General features: G+C 41.3%; 1 protein-coding gene across 2 annotated transcripts in view; it reads left to right on the plus strand.

The window, feature by feature from the left end:
* Window positions 1–19,437, plus strand: part of ptprn2 (protein tyrosine phosphatase receptor type N2) — a 145,294-nt gene that overhangs the window by 11,747 nt on the left and 114,110 nt on the right. For both annotated transcript variants that reach the window (XM_005448928.4, XM_013277574.3), the window contains exons 2-3: window positions 7,553–7,603; window positions 17,122–17,235. In XM_005448928.4, coding sequence (XP_005448985.1) covers window positions 7,553–7,603; window positions 17,122–17,235 — 165 coding nt within the window. The remainder of the gene's footprint in view (window positions 1–7,552; window positions 7,604–17,121; window positions 17,236–19,437) is intronic.

The following is a 19,437-nucleotide window of genomic DNA, read 5'->3' on the forward strand; positions in this document are numbered from 1 at the left end:
GTACTGACCTGCACTTTAATCGAGGTTCAGCTGGCACTCAAGAGTTAAACCTTTGTCCTCACCTGCAGGATTAGATATTCCCCTCAGGGCAGTTTGTGTTGGTTCACTTCGAGCTCCTTGGAACATAAGAAAGGGGAGGCTTAGCTGTTTCACTCGCTCCACTTCTGCTTTTCAACACTCAATCACACCTCAGGAGAAGGGAGAAAATCAAATGTCTGAATCACTCAGTGCAGGTCGGGAAAAAGGTCAACCCGGCCTATTTCTGGGTCCTCTGTTGCCGCAGTGATGCTGCCATCTTTAATTCATAGCCGTTGTCTGGGCTGTCGCCTGGAGCTGGCAGCTGAGTGACTGAGAGTGACCTGCCTGCCTGGGAATTCTGAGGGAATTGTGTCTGGTTACACTCCTCTGGATGCCAGGTGGTTTCACATCAGGATCTCTCTTCAGTCAAAGTGACCCCAGAGTCCCCTGACTTTGAGCCTCAAGCTCCTAATTCAGGTTAAACACTTTTAGATTTAGTTTCTGTTAAATGCTTTGAACTAAAGAAAAAGTCCCACAATATCTATATGTGCCATCTTGCTAAAAGTCAGATGAAGATTATTGTTGGGTGAAATATTTTACAAAAACACTATAAAAATGATAATTACGCTACAGGTTAAAAAAGCTACGGCTAAAAGCTAATTAGCTTCGCACAAAATCTGTAAACAAGGGCAAACAGCTAGCTGTGTTTTAAAATAACCCAACAGCACCGACTTTAAAGGTCACTAATTAACAAGGTATACACTACAGCTTAAAAGTTGGAGGTCAATTAGAAATGTGCTCAATGGAGAAAGCAGTCTGAGAGACAGATACCTAGCAGACTTAATTAGATTTTTTGTTGTTCTTTTTAGCCATTAAATACGACACTTTATGTATCACACAGAAGTTGATGTTCCAGGTCCAGTTGACTACTTTTTTTTAATCTTCAGAAGAGTTTTCAGCTGCACTAACGTGATTGTGAAACCTTTAATCCGTATGATCGATCAGCATTTAACAACCTAAAGCTTTTAAACATGCTAAGCTAAGCTAAGCTAAGCTAAGCTAACTGGCTGCTTCACAAACATTGGACACATAAGAAAGCTCTCAGCTCAGCCTTGAGAAGAAAACTGTTCCTTTAGACATAAAAGGGTCGTTTTTCTCTAATGCAGAGATAAAAGTGAAGCCTCAATGGTAGAATTACTGTATTTTCTTGTGGTGTTAAAGTGAATTATTCATTTTGTCCTTCACCCCAGAGAAAATAGTTTCCCGATGAAATGTGGATGAACAAAATGTCACTGTCTTATTGAAACAACTGTTATAGCAGCGTCCTGCCATGTTCAGATGAAAACGCGTGGGGGGAATGTATAAAAACATCGAGGATCGTGATAAGGTAACCAGAGCTCAGTTGCTGACACATAGCATGCAGCTTTTGACAAGAACAGACCTTCTGGAGCAGAGAAAAGCTTGGAGCCATCTTTAATTTTAGCAGGAGAGCGCCTTAATGACACAAGCTGTTTAAATCTGCGGACATGGTGTCAAGCTGATGCTAATTTGCTTGCAGGTGATGTTCTTCTCTGCTGTCCCCGCTCCAGCCACGCTCCCTTTTCAATTCACTTGCACTTTGATTGCCGTTGTCACCCGCCGCGCTGTTCTAAAATGGCTTTTTTGGCTGATGGTACAGTTGTGCATGAATTTAAAAAATGAGCCAGGCGTCCTTGGTCGCACCTTATATCTATAATAAAAGATACTTTGGTGGCCCCAGAGAGTGAATGAAATATGCCCTTAACTGCAGCAGGCCTCGGGATTGGCTGTTCTCGCTGCCAGGCTCCCAGCGTTCTCCTTGGCCCCTCAGACATCGCAGATGGTACCCAAGCACCGGCCAACCACCTGTGAGGGAAAGTGGATGATCAGGCCTCTGACTTCTTGTTGAGCTTTGGGTTTTGCCTCGTAGGGACATAGTTAATGTTCCGGGCCAAGGTCAGCCAATCACAGCCAAACGTTTAGAGACCTAAATGTGCACTGGGATGTGTACTGAATAGCATTATAATGCTCAGGTGGAGATTAACTGTGGGATAATGTGGTTATATCGTTTTCTAATGAGAAACTTATGTAATTGCTTTTCCCCAAACAAGCCTTTCACTCCTCTCTGATTTCACACCCCAAGGGGAGATACGCACGCTGTTGTGTCCCAACACGCTGGTGGTTTTAGTTATAGGTGAATAGTTTTTTGCATGTTGGTGTGCTGCTCCTTGTTTACTTACACGGTCGGTGCGCTCACTGCCCTAAATAGCAGTTACTTGTAACAAAGTAGACAGGGCACATCCTCGGAAAGTGTTTCTGTGCTGCATGTAGGTCTCGGAAAGGGTAATAGATCCCGTCCAAGTTCCCATTGTTGCATGCTTTTCTGAAGGTGTTATTTATGCAAAGTCTGCACAGCATGTTTTAATGTCATTTTGAAAGGCAGACAGAGACAAACAGTGACTGCAGCACATGTAGTTATGCACTTCTGTCTGATACACCTCCTATTTTATGGTCTCTTGAGAATACAGGCCTCTAACTACCGCTGCATCTTGTTAAAAAACTGTGAAGTAACTCCTGTGACCTTCTGGAGTCTCCCTTCATACAGCATTTGTAAATTAGGTCACAAAGCATCTATTTTGGGAGCAGAAACTTCTGCATATTTACAGCAGTTGTAGTCGGCTCTCATCTAGTGCAGCTACTAACAATTACTTTCAATATCTCTAAATCTTGCTATTAGTTTCTAAAGAGTCCTGATTTCTTGGTTTTTTGCATATTTGTCACACTAAATGTTTCAAATCATCAACAAAGATAACCTGAGTAATACAAAATGCACCTGATCCTTTGTAAAAACCCAAATCTAATCAAGCGTTTGTGGCCGAATTGTTTTAAATTCACCCACATTGGAGGGTTTTGGGGTATGAACGGGCTCCACAGCATCTCAATCAGATATGAGTCTGGACTGTGACTGGGGTGCTCCAAAACCTTCATTTTGATTGGAAACACAATTGCTGCTGTGTTTTAAATCATTGTTATAACGGCATAACTAAGATAAGTGATAACAGGTTGAAAGGTGAGCATATATGACACGTTTTTGCTGCATTGCTCACACGGGTCGAAGGAAAAAAAGTCACATGCTTAAGTTAAAAATCGGCTAAAAAGCACAAATCATTTCCCTTTAAATGCGTCTGTAACTGCACTTACTTGACTTGAAGAGCGGCTACAGATAAGCCATGATTGATCTGTGATGAGGCTGACACGGCCTCAGTACTTAATACCAAATGTAACACTTTTTCATGAAGGTCATTGTGTTTGTGAAATTATCTTGTAGGCCTTGGGTTGAATAAAAGAGCGCGGCTGTTCTTTGTCAGGATGCGTCATTAAGATATAGCAAGGACTCCTTTTTGTTCTCCCTTAGCATCGACAAGTCCTTTTTTCTGCCTGAGGTAATCAGCAGCATCCACTGTGATTGCATTTTAATTAAAAGGCGCCATTTTAATCATTTCGGCACGGTGTTGGAGAAAGGGGCTGTGCTGTTATCAATTCTATGTCCCTGCCTATCTCACACGCAGACACGCACACACATACTGTCTGACTAACTATGCTCGACTGGACGCGTTATTAGTGGAAAGTTGTAATTAATATTGAGAGCTGACAAGGCTTCCCAGAGAACCCCATGAATTAAGCAGGGAAGTGATGAGGAAGTAAAGTTGAATGGACTGACACTAATTGCGGAGTGCTGAGATGCGCATGGTCAAGAGGGATTGACTCTTCCAGCTCTAAGTGACTGCTTTATAAGTTTGGTGTAAATTCTTCTTTCATTTACCTTCGAGCTAAATGGGAAAGTCTTGGTAAGTTAAACAGAGTCGTGTGAAAATTAGGGCTGGCAGGTGAATATTGTTTGTGCGGTCTATAAAATGTCAGAACATTTTTTCTCTCAAGCCCAAGGTGACGTCTTAAAATTGTTTCATTTGTGGAAACAACAAACTGACAGGAAGTGATACCTAATTAGAAAAAGCAAAAATCCTCTCAGCTTAGAAGCTTTAACTAGTTTGTTTAGTATGAGGAAAACTGTAATTGTTAATCAACTATCCAAATTTCTTTAGTCAATTTTTTTCTGTTGATTGATTAACCAAGAAATTAATTGAACTCTAACTAATGTCATTAATTGACTTTCATCATCAGAAAGTCAAATGACTCAGTCAAGAGTGGTAATGGCCCATGCTTCTCCAGCAAGCACTTGGCAACACCAGCAGAGCCTGGCTCAGGGGGTCAGTCATCTGCCCGGGCTGGTTGGGGGTGAGGGGATAAAAACAACATAAAAGACACACTGTGGAAGAGAGCTAGAGATTAATATAGGTGATACAACAGGTGCATGCTACTGACACAATCGAGCACATATTAGCAGGGTGCAACACGCTAGCAGGGAGGGCATACATGGTACTGGAAATTGAACATCCGTGCTGGGTATGGCCTGGAGATACCAAAGGTCAAATAGGCCACGCCCCATTGGGTGGTTGAGAATGACCAAGCCCAGATGCTGTGGCACTTCCATAGAGGATAGAGCTGGACAAACTGGTGATGGCTAACAGACTGGACATAGCAGTGGCGGACAAGCAGGGGAAGACAGCCATGTAGCTAAACCAAGTGATAGCGCCGTTAGGAAAAGGAACATGACAACATTCAATATTCATTCACTCACAGTATACATAAAGTTTTGAAATATATCAAAAGATATCAATAGGAAAAACAGTATCAGTATCAATTCATTTAATTTCTACTCAGTTCAGTAAACAGCTATAGAGTACAACACATGCAGGTGTATGTCAGTCCTGGTCCTCACTGTCCCTCAGGTTGTGTCATTTTGATATATGCTGGGCAGCCAGATAGGCCCCGTGTCCTTCTCCTTGGACTGCTTCTAATTTTGTCATGTTGTTTAGCTCACTGAAATACAGATCTGAATTGGTTGAAGTAAGTGGTCCTCACGTCACTGAATAATTTACATCTTAATAGGGAATGCATCTCTGTTTTAACCTCACCTGTCACAGTTTTGTTTCTGTTTGTATCTTCCATTGCCGGTTTATGGTCACTGAGCTTATGCCTGGTTGGAATGTTTCTGATTTCTGCCTCTGACAGTCAAGGGATTTTCTGCCAATTCATAATCTCTCTAGTTTGTTTTGGCTTTTAGTTCATTCTCTCCAGTCTTTCCGATAAATTTCTTCGCATTGTGTGATGACTGGGTTCGCTCTGACTTGTGTTCGGTAAGCAGTGCTGTTGTGAGACTTGTTGGGGCGTGTTTGAGTGGACACAGTCTCAACACCAGCTGGCATAAGTGGCTCTTGAGGGATTGAGGGTGTCTTGGGGGGATGGAGCTCCTTTGAATGTTAATTTTGAGCAAGTATCCGCCTAATTCTGCATGACGGGCATTTGTTGAGTTTTTCTTTGTACATGATAACTGAATCTCCATAAACTTGTATGTGTTTCATATATATTAAAGCATGGATATGAAGAATATGTTTGCAAAGGACAACATTTCTAATCCAGTGAGTATTGACCGCCTGCACGAAAAAGAGTAACTTGAGCAAAAGAGTAACTTGTTTTTTTTGCCTCGCTAAATGTATCTGTATTGATAGTAAGCAATGATTGGAAAGTGTTGGCCTGGATATGATCAGACCTGGTTTTCAGTTGGATTTTTTTCGCCGTAGAAGTACAACCCTGCCATAGTAACATTGATAAAACTATTAGAAGTCGTCTCAAACCTCCAGATGAAACTAGTTACCATTAACATTCATATGGATTTTTGTTTCAGGCCTCTAGTCTGGATGATTCACTCTACTTGTCACTCTGTTTTTGGTCTCCACCAACTCCACCAAATATGGAAATATTTGGTTTTTTATCCATCAGATACTGTTTCTGGTGCTGGTCAGGGAGCATGCAGAAAGTTTATTATCTGTTTATTTTCTGTCTCAAACCTTCTGATATAAGACAGAAAAGCCCTGCACTAAAACCCAGGTTTTAAACCATGAGCATTAGAGTTATGATTTTAGTTATTTGTAAATTGCAAATGTAACTGAAAATGACTCTTCCAAAAATATACTGGTGCATATACAGGCATCCTTTAGCCTATAACGTGTCCATTAAAATGAGGTATATACTCGTTATGATGCAGAATAATATTCAGGTACAATGAGTTGGAAAAGCAATTCATGGTCTCGGTTTTGGAGCAGTAAGTTCCTTTTCTTCAGTTCGGGACATTCTGCCTTTTAGTTTTGTTCCAGAGAGCTGAGCGACCTTACAGCTCTGTGTTGATGCCCCACTCTACATCATTAAATAACAATTTTGCTGACATATTGAAGCCATTACCTTACAAAAGAGTAATTTCATAAAATGTGCCCTCGACTCCTAAACAAAATGGCTGTGCACTGTGCCTGTAAGTTCCAGTTCCCACGCAGATTAGCCTTTAATAATGCAACAGAATAATGACCTGCACGTCCAACTGGGAGAGAAGAAACTTGAACAAACTTTGGATAAGTAAAGCCTGAAAAGTTCCTCTCTCTTCCACACCTGTCCTTATTATCTGCCCTTTCTGTGCCAATTGATTATCCAACATCCCGCAACTATCTCTTCTCATTATTAAAGAAGTCTGACAGACACCTCTCCTCCTACTCAGCCTGTTCTTCATTCACGGTCACAAGCTGCTCATTGCTGTCCATCGAGGCCACCGGGCCAAGAGGGTGCATCCAATTCCGTCACTCTGCATGATGAGAGGAGGGAGGGGAAATAACAAAGATAAAAGAGTTGAAGAAACAGGACTGAGGCTCAGCCTAGTTGTTTGCAGACTCTCCGTGTGTTACCAGCACTGCAAACGCCATGAGGTGGTGTATCATGGGCTCAATGAACTAGCCTAATCTTGTGCTCTGTGTAGTTAATTTTGATCCTGAATGTGTGAACACCTCCTCCGTACAAGACAGAAAATTACACTTCAGAAGGAGTTTTTTTAATTTTGTTTTTTTGTTTTTTTTCACGCCTCAGTCTTTTCCTGGAAATGTGTAAATGTAGAGGATCACCTGTGCAGATCGGCGAGCAGAACAATCAGTCCTCTGTTCGCCGCAACTCCCACATGAGAGAGATATGAACACAGGGAACAGCTACTCATAATGCTTCTGCCATCTGTTCATTTATTAGTCTGGAACACCCATTCTTAGTCCAAGCATTAACGCTCATTAATATTCATGCAACATTCATAAATGGAAGCGCTGCCCATGGAGTTGGGGTATCAGTGTCAGAGACAGGATAGGGGAAGTCACACTAATTGATGATTGATGGCTCTGCCATTAGCGGCAAAGCCTACGGCTAGAGTTAATGTAGTCCTAAGCTGCACTTTTATAGCTCTGCCACATATTTAGAAAATTTAGCTAATTTTGCATTGCATTTTCTCCGCAGCAAAGACAAACACTTTAACGACTTGAGCTGCTTTCATTTCTTGTCTCCTCTTTGTTTCACCTTCTCTGACCTCCAGGTTGCCTGTTTGAAGATGAGCTCTGTACACCCTATGAGTTCTGCGTCAACGGTAAGTCCACCTTCATGTACACATACCTCTTTTTATCATATACAGGACAGTTAAAAGGTTTTATCAAGTTTATCCAAAATTAAGTCCTTAGTCCAGTCACACAGGCATAAAGACTCGCTGGAGACCACCAACTGCTAGGGAAAGTTGTGTATTACCCAACATGTTGGGAAGTGGTTGGTGGAGACCTGCTGCGGTGACGTGCAGTTTGCATGGAAGATGCTCACTTGTCAAGAGTGCTTGCAAACTGGTTAGTAAAACTGTGAAGAAAGCAATACAAACTGGAATCAGAGGCCGTCAAAGTAAAGGTTACACCTTTTGAAACATGTTGGTTCAAGCAAAAAAGCAATACGGGTAACTTCAAAGGCAAATGCTCTCTGTTTCCATTTGTGTCCCATTGTTACAGTTTCACCAACACTTAGTGAGCAGTTGGCAAATGTTTGCAGAGAAGTTGGCATCTTCCATGCAAAGTATGGAACACAATCACAAAGAGGGTTTTGATGCAGCATCCACTTTGCGACCAGTTTAACCCGGCATCCAGTGAGGAAATAGACATTTCATCCCTGATGACCTGAGGTTGCCAGAGGGTTGCCAACCAGTCTATAGGCCTATATGACTGAGACTGTAATTATCATTACAAATGACCATGAATCTCTGAAACCAATCATTAAAAAAGGTCTTTTAAAAAAATGCTCATCCAGGTTTCTCAAATCTAATCAAACAAATTGTAAGAGGGGGGCGTGGTTTCAGACAGAACAGGCGCCTCAGTAATCAGTAGGATGTTTATCTTTTCATTGGTTTTTGGTAGTGTCACCTTAGGTTGGTTGTGGAGAATAGAAGATCGCTGTGTATACAATAAATGCATTAGATATACAAAAGGTCAACAAATAGTCATAGTTCACTAAACTTTGTTTTAAACTGTGTGTGAGAAATTATTTTTACTTTTATATCACAGCTTTTGCTCCATGATTTCTGTTTACGCCTCAGTTTTTCTTTACAGGGAATGAGTACCAGAAAACAAAGGTCTGGTCACTTGATCATAACTGAATCACGAACAAAAATAATACTCTGGTATTCTGATGTGTTTCCACTTTCCTTATTAAAAGGAGCTTTTTCTAGGCAAGCATGCTCCATATGAAACTAGTACAGTATTGTGCATGTCTGTATTGCAAATTGGACTCTGTTTCAGAGGAGGAGGAAGGACTTCAGACCCCTGGTTTCTTATAATATTAGCTGGTTGTCTGTGGTACACAATATTATAGCAAATGCAGTCTGCTAATTATAAAGCTCTCAGTAAGACGGTGCTGTATCTACACCAATTAGCTGCAACAATAAAATCCAACACTGTGTAGTTTCCTTCATAAGCCAAAACAGATTTGACCTGTAGACATGGACGCTTCCTCTCTTGGTGGTGGCCCGGGGTGTTGGACACTCTGACACTGGCCGTGAATCCCTTGGGTCATGAAAATCCTGATGAGTGGAGCCTCCATGAGTCAGACTTGTGCCAGCAAATCCTCGAATGGCGATCGCATAGGGATGCCGGGTCAATGCCTTACACTCCTTACTGTGTTAAAATGTCAATTTACCTGGTTGCAATGCAATGTTTAAGTTACATTGACATGAATGTCCACATCCAAGATATTCAAGCGAAACGTCGCATTGTAACAAAATGCTATTGAGTCCACCTGTCAGCAGTTTTAATGTTGGTGCTGATCATGAAACTGGAGTTCTGCACCAAGTGAAATTTTCGAGTCACTGCTGTAAGTGCTTGTGCTTTAAATTTTGTAAATGTGAGGTTCACCAAAGTGGAGTTAAAGTCTCAATATCCCCGAACCTGCAGATAAAGCCTTAAGCTATTTTTAATCCCTCACAGATTTATATATAGATAGATGGAGACTGAAGGTCCCGCTCACAGCATTCTTCTTAGTTTAGACATACAGCATGAGTCATACTTAAGAAAAGCTTCAACGATGAATGTGAGCCAGGCTGCAACAATAATGCCACACAATATAAACACACAGAAGCTCTCTGATCTCATTCATCTCATGATTGATTCCGGCGTCTTGCTTTCCCCCCTTCCGATTCCAAGGTTTCTCCAAACCACACATGACCTCATTTGCAAACCCTCTCGCCATGGAGCGCGGACCTGTCTGTCTCGGTGGTTGCCATGACAACGCGTCACCGGATGAACAGAGGGGAAATGTCATAGCTTTTCACAGTGTGGCATTCAGGCGGATCACGCAGCGGGCTGTAATTTTAAAGGGGATTGATAGCGTGTCGATATTGAGGATCGTCTCCGCGGAAAGTCGTCGGGAAAGGTTAATGTATTCAACACAGCAGCAGCAGGAAGTCAGGGAAGGGTCAAACGTGTATGGAGCGGTTTCATGTCCACGTGTTTGTTTTTGTCCTTGCAGGCATAATGATTAAATGCCTGTGCTTTGAGCCTGTTTGTTTGTCTGCACCTTTCAATTACTTTCTGCAGACTCATCCTGAAATCTGTATCACAAACAAGATGAAGGCAACAAGAGGAAGACAAGCACTTTCTCAGGCAGCAGAATTATATGCAAAACATGAACTACAGCTAACAGAACACAAAGTATCAAACTGACTATTAATATGCTAATAAGAGGAAGAGGATGAGAATGACCCGAGTTAACATTCGATTTTGAACTTTGTGTATGTCCTCAGATTTTTGTAAACATGATTACGAAGCCAGCGTGCATCATAGATAACTCATGCATGATCTGATTACATTTTGAAAAACCTTCCTGCATAGTTTTGCATACTATTGAAGGAACACTGATTTGAAACTGATGCCAAAACTCCTTCACACTTGAAGCTACCAAGAACAAAATGATACCAAATAATTTAGCATGGAAAACAAATGAATTTACAGTTTACTTGTAAGGAAGCTGATTTTTTTGCCTGTGAACAAAGTCCTATACGAGTGATACTGTACATGGGAACTATTGCATATTGACAGTAAACGACTAGAAACGACAGAAACCACTGTAAAGTCACAATATGTGGTCTTTTATCGCGGTAATAGTAAATTTACTGGTACTTATATAGTTCTTTCTACTCTATTTGAGTACTCAAACTGCTTTCTTACTACAAGTCTAATTCACCCATTCACACATATATTCATGCAAGCTCTTTTTTCTAGTATTAAGTGCTTTTAACCTAACTTTGACTATGCATCAGGAACAACACCGGTTTCAATGTCTGGGCCAGAACACCCTACCTCCATATCCACAGCTGGCCCTCAAAAATGGACATCATGCTGTGACATAACACCTCTTGTTTAAGTAAAGAATGACTTTTAATGCTTTGATACACAGGTCAGGACACTTTATTGGCCCTGCGACTAATTGCTGTTTTCATTATTGATTACTGAGACATTTTCCAGCCCAGTGAGTCATCCAGTGGCTGGTTTTATCCAAGTAACAGATAAAATACATCCTAATTGTTTTGCTTTACTTTTCTGTCAGCTAACTAATCAATTAATCAACTGGTTTTTGCACTCTGTGGCAACTCTAAAAGGGTTCAAAATTAATAAGCGTGGCTGCAGTAACCACACACCTGGAGAACAGAGACATATCATTGAAGATTTGTTCAGCATTTTACAAAGATGAGACCATTGATGCCACTCATGCCTGCACTAGAAATATCAAGCAACAACTAGCATCTATAGTTAGCTTACTTTAGCACAAAACTACACCTAAAATGCCACATAATTGGGTGGGTGTCTGTGATCTCATGCCTCCGGCAATGACCCTTGCAAAACTCCACACTGCTTAGAAGCAGAATCTGCAAAAGAGCTTTTATTTTGAAAATCCACCACCAGTTTCTCTAGGGTGCTCCTGTTTTTGACTTCCTGCTCTCGTCATCAGTCCCGTGTATTTCTTACATGGCTTCCATAAAAAAGAAACAGACATGACTTTATTTAATAAAATGTTAAACTGATGGCTACTACTGCTTCAAGCTTCGAGGCCATGAATACCCGAAATCCTTAAAGGGTTGGAAATACTAGTTGGCTGATTTTGTTGACTCTGCACTGAAGTGAATAAAACTAGATAAAGTTATTTCTAGAAATGCTGAAACACTGTTCTGAGATGTGTTTCTTTTTCTTTTTTTTTTAAGGATTGGGACTATCTTCTATTGAGAGGGAGTGGGTAGACTTTGGAAGTTAGCACAAATTGGGAGACCTCCTCCTTGATTTCCATACTAACCCAGTTTCAGAGGAAATGGGAGAAAAAGAAGAGAGTACAGAAAATAATATATTAAAAAAAAAAAAACTTTAATTACACGGCTTGCATTGGGAAAAGGAAGCAAAATAGAAAAAAACTGCTGACACCTTCACAATAAAATACCCCGAGGTAGACAAGAGTGTCTTAGTTAGTGTGGATACATAAGAATATGAAGACTCATGAAGAATGTAATGTGGATGATCATTTCTTTGGAGATTTGTCTGTTTGTATCAGCCGCAGCACAGCTTGTGAGTCTGTGTGTGAGAGCGTCATCATGGCAGAATATGATCCTCGAGGCACCTCGAGGCAGGAACATCTAAATATGGTTTTGAGTACTTTGGCAGGTGTTCGCGTGTTTGTTTGCATGGATGTGGACAGATTTGTGACCAGATACGCAAAATTTACCAGGCGTGTGAGTTCAAAACGAAGACCAAATTCAGCCCACGGGTACCGAGTATTATCACATAACCGTTTAGTAATGAACTCTGCGTACTCATAGGTTGGAGCGTCAGCGTGTAGCCGGTGTGATCCCCATACAAGATTGGCCTCTAGCCGTATTTTCATTTTAGCTTTTATTTATTTATTTTGCCTCGCTCACAGAATTCATCTCCAACCGAAATGCAATTACTGCGCTGTGCTTGTTCACTGTAGGAAAATATATACAGGCAAAAAAGACTAATGTTAGATTAATGTTGTACCTAATATGCAAGTAATGAAACATTATTTAGTTGCCTCATCGGCACACTCAGTCTAGCTCTGTCACTCTCCATTGGACTCCTGATGAGCAGCATCCACTGCACAGACATATGATGTGTGGGAGTAACTAGGTCTGCCACATCAACTCTTCCTCAGGTCCCCGAAGGAGTAACCTGGTTTATTCTGGGCTGGGCCAACCGTTCTTCACCCGGGCTGTTGCCATGCAGGGTGGCTGAGGGCAGGGGAGGGTTGCATCATTTTATATGTGACTGACTATCGTTTTCAGTGCTTATGAAAACACATTCTTCTTTTTGCACTCAACAGCATGAAAACAGCTCTTTACAAATCAATCTCTATTCATCGCAAACATAAGACCCAAAATTTACCGCATCCATAGCAACGTATTCACCCCCTTTTAAGACAAACGTAAACCACTGGTGCAAATGATTGTCTAAACGTTTCAGCTACACTTACTTTGATCACACAGAGCTTTAGAATGACAATATTTTATAATTTAACATTAATTTGTCAACTAAAATCACAATTAACTGCTTCCTTGCAGATTTTATCAACTGTAGCTAGCGAGAATGAGCTAATATGCGATGAGACTTTAATTTTTTAAAAGTAAAGTATGCGTAAAAGAGTGTAATCTTTTACATATATTGCCTGTTTTTGTAAAATTATGATATAATAAAAGACTGCAACAGGTATCAGCATGCTCACCAGCTAATCTTCCCGTCTTCAAAGAGACCTCGGTGGGTTGAATACTGGAGATAATAAAACATGAAAGCTATCCACTGAAAACCCCTAACTTATAAAAAAAAAAAGAAGATTTTGAACAAAGATGCTTCAGTACGAACTGTAGATCAGGTAGATCATTTAATATCCTTACACGTACCATCTGACTTCCTGCCGTCATGTCTCATTTTTAATGCAATGCTTCAAATCTTTACCCTCGTCTTCAGGGAATGCTTTTCTAGACGTTGTTCTAAAAGCATATGTGATTACCCGGGAAATGCATTTTAATTTGATGCAGCTCTCCAAAGTCTGTGGCTTACTGCTATCATAAGCTAGGCTAAAGTACAGCGGATAAGTGCTACATGTTTCCCTCGGGGCACACTATTAAACACTTAACCAACAGTGTGGTATCGATTGGCGGTTATCTTTCCTCCAGTCGGGCCAATATTGTCTGAAACATCCACACTGTATTTCAGATTTAAGCGATTTAGGTGATGCTTCTATTGATCAGCAACAAGCGCAACTGCAGCATAAACACCTTAAGTAACCACTACAAAATCCATCATATCAAAAAAGTACAAAAAAATATCTGCAAGGACAGAGAAAGAGCGCCAGAGCTCAGGAGGCAAATCCAGGAATAATCAGGTATGAAGTGCTGAGTAAAGTAACTGTAAGTATTAAAAGATGCTACAGCGGGTTTAACGAAAGACACGAGCTCTTCAGGGGAAGGAAAAATGTAATAATAGAGATGATTTATGCCCCACAGCCATATTCAACAGGCGGTATGTTTTGATCTGAAAGTCTGATTTATCTTTATTCATTTCTGTATTTCCATGTGCATTACAGAGCATGCATAAATATAATTATCATTTCAAAGCCACAACTGCCACACAGGAAGCCCAGAATAACCTGTAAACACTTCATTAATCATATCCTGATCACTTTAGCTTTTGTTCCCATACCGTTCCCTATTTGCAGATTACATCTGGCCGGACTCGGTGCGTTGATCTGAGTCTATTTATTTTCATAACATGAGTTGCGACGCTAATACACCTGTTCCAATACATCTTAATTTGTCTCCTGGGTCCGTCTGCCTCATCTTCTGAATGTACAGTCTTTTGGAAATGCTTTGCTGACTGTCAGCTTTAGTGTTTCCTCATGTTATCCAAGAGCATTAGCTTTCACAGTTTAAATAGCTTTAGCAGCAGCCGGGCGTCTCTCTGTCTGTCACAGCGAGAGGGGAGACGTGTCTGGATTTAGAGCGCTTCACCTTTTTCAGCTGAAAATCTTCTTTATTCCTGCCAATGTGCTGCTTATCCAGTCACAGCTTCTCTTTATAATGAACATCACCGATTTATGGGATGGTGCATTTGAGGACTGATCAATTGATTGATTCTGTGGCCTACTTTATGTATTATGGATTACATTGATTGAGCTTTAATTGTGCTGCAGTCTTGCCACTGCAAGACAGCACATACTGATGTATCGTCAGCTTAATGTTCCCTTAAGCCTCGCAGGAGATCATCAGAAAATCACTGCAAATAGACTTCAGCTGGACGGTTCGGACATTCGTAGATCCGTTCCACTCATAGTGACATATTTTAGGAAAATCATTTTGCCGTTTGATTGATTCCCACGTGTCAACCCTCTGCATACCAAACACACGCTGGGAACCTCCAGGCCTGGAATTAAAATGTTGTTTTTATCTGTCAAAAAAATAGAAGGAAAGAAAAATGTGTTTTCCTTCAAGCTGTCAGCTACAATAACCATTCCTGCTTGTTTTGATCTCCTCAATATTGTAAATATACTCACTAAAGTGACAGGATAATGCTTTGTGATTCATTGCGCATGTGGCTCTGAATGGCTCGGCACCACCTCGATAAACCAGTCAACTGTTATATTTGCCAAACAAGGATTTCTTTGTTGTTAAACACCTGACTTCTATATTTAATGCACTAAATCACAGTGTGTGTGTGTTTTCATATCTGGTTGCTTTCGGGAATGTCCCTGACAACAGAGAAGGAAGTAACATGTGCCATCACCATGGAAACCAGTGAAGGATGCAGAGCATCAAACATTGAACAGTTTTCCGTCACTTGTTATGTCACCAGCCTCCCTTTATTTCTTACATAATAGGTGCTGATAGTGTAATAACTGGGAAAAATATATCACAAAACACTCTTATTTTGGGATCATATTAACCCGACACCCGGGGGAAAAAAAGAAAAAAAAAATAGGGATTGTTGGCAAAGAGGAACGAGACAGTTGACGTTCTGTGATGCACACACGTCTGTGATGATCTGAGTCTGTAGGTGGGAAGTTTTCCTCTGCGCCGTTGGAGATCTCGAAATAACTCCGGAGCATTGCACCGTGCTGTCTATGCTAATTCACCTCCTCCCACAGGCTTATTCCTGTACAGAGCTGTCATTTAATGATTCACAGGGAAGAGGGGGGGGGAAGCTGGAGAGGGACACACCCGCATCTCGTTAAAACTAAGAATTCAATTTAGAGCATCGTTAGACATCACATTATTATCTTTCACGCAGAATCACTGTAGCCAAAAGAAAACTGCTGTTTCCATTTGCAGCCATTTATATTTGGTGGTATGGCTGTGCTGTGGGACACACCCAATCGCCGTCCACTTGTATATGGAGGAAGACGGAGTCGGGAGAACCGATTAATCCAGAGAAGGCATGAAAAGAAGTGAAAAGGAGGGAAAAGGAGGTTCTAGGGTGGAGGTGGGTTGTAAAGTGGCTTGCAGTTATGCAGTAACTTCAGACAGGCCCATGCAGCTCAAAATACTGAGCCTCATGTAAGACTGGATTGCTAATTGGACGTGTAGAACGGTGTCAAATGATTGCACTGAGCGTAACTTCATTAAATGTACAATTATTCCACCCTGGAAAAAGAACAGCTCAAGGAAACTTCTGACCCGTGTCTGTGATTGAAAAATATAATTTATCATAAATCGTTTGATTTGCACTTGTCTGTTTTCAGAACCCTAGGCAGAAAATTGCAGTATGTAATGGACATCAGTTTTTGCGTATTCTTTGTTTCCCGATGTGTCATTAAACATCACTCATAGCATTGATGTTTGCTGTCATTGTCCGACATCTTGGGGCTAATTAACGGGAAGCTGTGGTGCATGACCAAGTGCTGATTCACATCATTAAATCCCAGCTAATCACAGCGGCATCCCTTACACATACTCTCACGTGGCAGCATAGATGATTGCACACATATGAACGCACGCTCGCGGAGGAAGTAGCTCAGATTGAAACTGCAGGATTCATCTCCAGAGATCTTCTTAGACTTTCATTTAGTGAGTTTAGCAGACAAGATGCATGGATTTATCTTCAAAGCTGAGAGAAGGTGACAACACGGGTCATTTATATTCTAGGCCTTGCATCTACACACTCCCTCCTGACCCCCTGAGCCTCGGCATCTTTCAGAGGTCTACACCATCCATTGAATTATGGGGCTGATAGGGGCTCTGTGGCGTGGGTTGCCTAGCAACTTGTATTGAGTGAGGCAGGAGGCCTGCTGATAGGGAGATTACTGGGGTTCCCGATAAAGTCCTCCCTGCCATGAACGCCGGCTTATCGTGGTGCTGTCGGAGGAAAAAATGTCAGCTTTTAGCTCCCCAAAAACAGGAAATCAGAGGTACGAGGCACGGCAGGTGCCTCACACATATATAACATTTCACCTGGGCAGCTTTACATCATCAAAGCCACAAAAAAGGGGCTGTAAAATTGTGTGTGTGCGTTTGTTTCTCACTTTAAGCTGTAAAAGTAAAAAACACTCATGAACCTGTTTTCACCATTTTCTTCTCTGTAGATGGAGTGTTTGGAAGGTGCCAAGAACTGGCCGGTGCAGACCTGCACACGTACGATATTTCTCCCTCTGCTCTGCAACGTCTCAGGATCCTCCTCCAGAAACTGGCTCACAGAGGTACAAACAGCCTGTCCATCTTTGTCCAACTTTCTTTTTGTCTCTCCGGCATCAGTCGCAGCAAATGCCTGTCAACTGCCATGGAGCGACGCAAGCCAAATAAGCCAAGCTGTCTCTTTGGCTAGGCGCAGCGCACCACCAGAGAGCTAGAACAGGTCATTTGACTCATATCAGGCCATTGTTGTGCCCCCATCGCCTAACTCTGGCAGCCAATCACACCAGCACGTATGCCGCTCAGACATTTAAAGCTAATTTTGTGGATGAGAGGCTGTGAGGTGTGCAGTGTAATCACTTCAGACAGTCTCTACTGCTCGCTCACTGGCAGCTGGCAGTGAATGTTTTTATATATATATATATTTTTTTTTTTTCATGGGTATACATCTTCAGAGATATATTACATAAGAACTAACTATATGTGCATCTAATTTAGATGGAAATCAGTAGGAATTCCAAATATCTGTTTCTTGTTTCCTAACATGGAGACATGCCAGCTTTCCTTTGGATTTTGTATAATCAGTGCATCTAATGTGGGAAAATTGATATTCATGTCTTATACTACTTGTGGGGAACAAAGTCTTCTCTTGCTGATACAGTGTGAACGCCAGCGCTAATTAGGAAGCATGAATCAGAGGGGAAAAATAGCTTGAATTCTGTGTACATTGGAAAATATGAAGCAAACAGTAGTATTTCATTTCATGGGCCTGTGATTTAATAATTTAATAGCATGTTTCCTAGAAGCAAATATGTAATTTGGTACTCATTATAAGTATAAATGTAGACACAACATGTTCAGGCAGTACGTTCCTAATTAATTACATCCAATTAAATGCCTGAGCGTGTGCACAGCAGGTCAGCTGAACATGCAAAAAGAGGAAACATGTCTGCAATTCAGCATAGACGGAAACGTCCATTATAAACACGTTAAAATGAATAGGTACCAAGAAAAAAAAAAAAAAAAAAAAAAAAATCTTCCAAGTTCTCCAGCATTTAACAGCTTGTAACTGCAGCTATGACCCACCAGGGGGCAGTAGACACCTTTAACACAGACCGTGACCGGCCGCTCAGCCCTCCAAGCGTAATTGGCTTTGCAGGCCACTCTGAGCTTAATATCTTTTAACAGGCGTAAACCAGTGTTGAAAATCATTAAGAGTAAGCAGCCGGCCAGAGAAAATCACAAAAAAAAGAAAGAAAAAAAAGAGGGAGAAAATGGAGTGATGAATATTAAGCCAGGCGAGACCACACATTTATTCTAATTACTGCTTAGAAATAAACAAATGAGAGCGAGGAGGATGAGAAGAGATCCGGTGTGTAAATGTTTTTTTTCTGCTCTGTTTTAAGAGGTGTTTAATTCTTCAGATGGTTTTCATTATGAGACTTCTTCGGTGACCTTGTATTTTAAAACTCCCGACACCACAAACATGACATCATCACTTTGAAACATGCTCGCCCATTCTGTCTCGTAGAATTACATCCACAGACACGGAGCATTATCTTCGGATGAGTCCACAATGCACTGTTAATGCTCAGTGGCACGTTATTCTTATCAGCTCAACAGCTATTGAAGTGTCATCTTTGAGACATCGGGGACCCTTTTTTGAGGCTAGACGGGGTTATAGAGACCATTGTACTGTAACCCAAATTGAAGAGATGAAGGAGAGGGAAAAAAACGCGGGGGGAACATCAATAGAATCGATTTACAATCCTCTTTATCTTGCATCAGAGCAGGTAGAAATCACACAATCTCTGCTCAATGCACAACACCAATGTCATTCAGATCAATAGAAATTGACCCTTGTACAAAAGGGCTTGGGTTGTCTGGATGTGCCCCCGTTGGCAGAGCACATTGTCTGGTATTAAATTTTCACCACAATACCTCTTGAATGCAAGACGCTGTCATCCAGCTGCAAATGACTTTTATATTACACGTCATCTAAAGCTTAGTTAGTATTCACCGTGCACAGCTGCAGTCTTCCTACACATTTCATATAGCTAGACTGCTGTCATACAGCTTTGGGATCATTATGGCTCTGCTAAATATGTGTGCTGCTGTAGCCTTGGATTGTGTGACTATACACACAGGAGCTAATTCAGTTACTGCAGTGATTTGAATTTGATGTTCAATATATTCAAATGATGAAGTATTTAATTGACCGTTCTCTAAAGCCCTCACTGGAACAGCAATTTTCCAATCATAGCAGTGCT

The sequence above is a fragment of the Oreochromis niloticus genome, linkage group LG9, assembly GCF_001858045.2.
Source record: "Oreochromis niloticus isolate F11D_XX linkage group LG9, O_niloticus_UMD_NMBU, whole genome shotgun sequence".
Classification (NCBI taxonomy): domain Eukaryota; kingdom Metazoa; phylum Chordata; class Actinopteri; order Cichliformes; family Cichlidae; genus Oreochromis; species Oreochromis niloticus.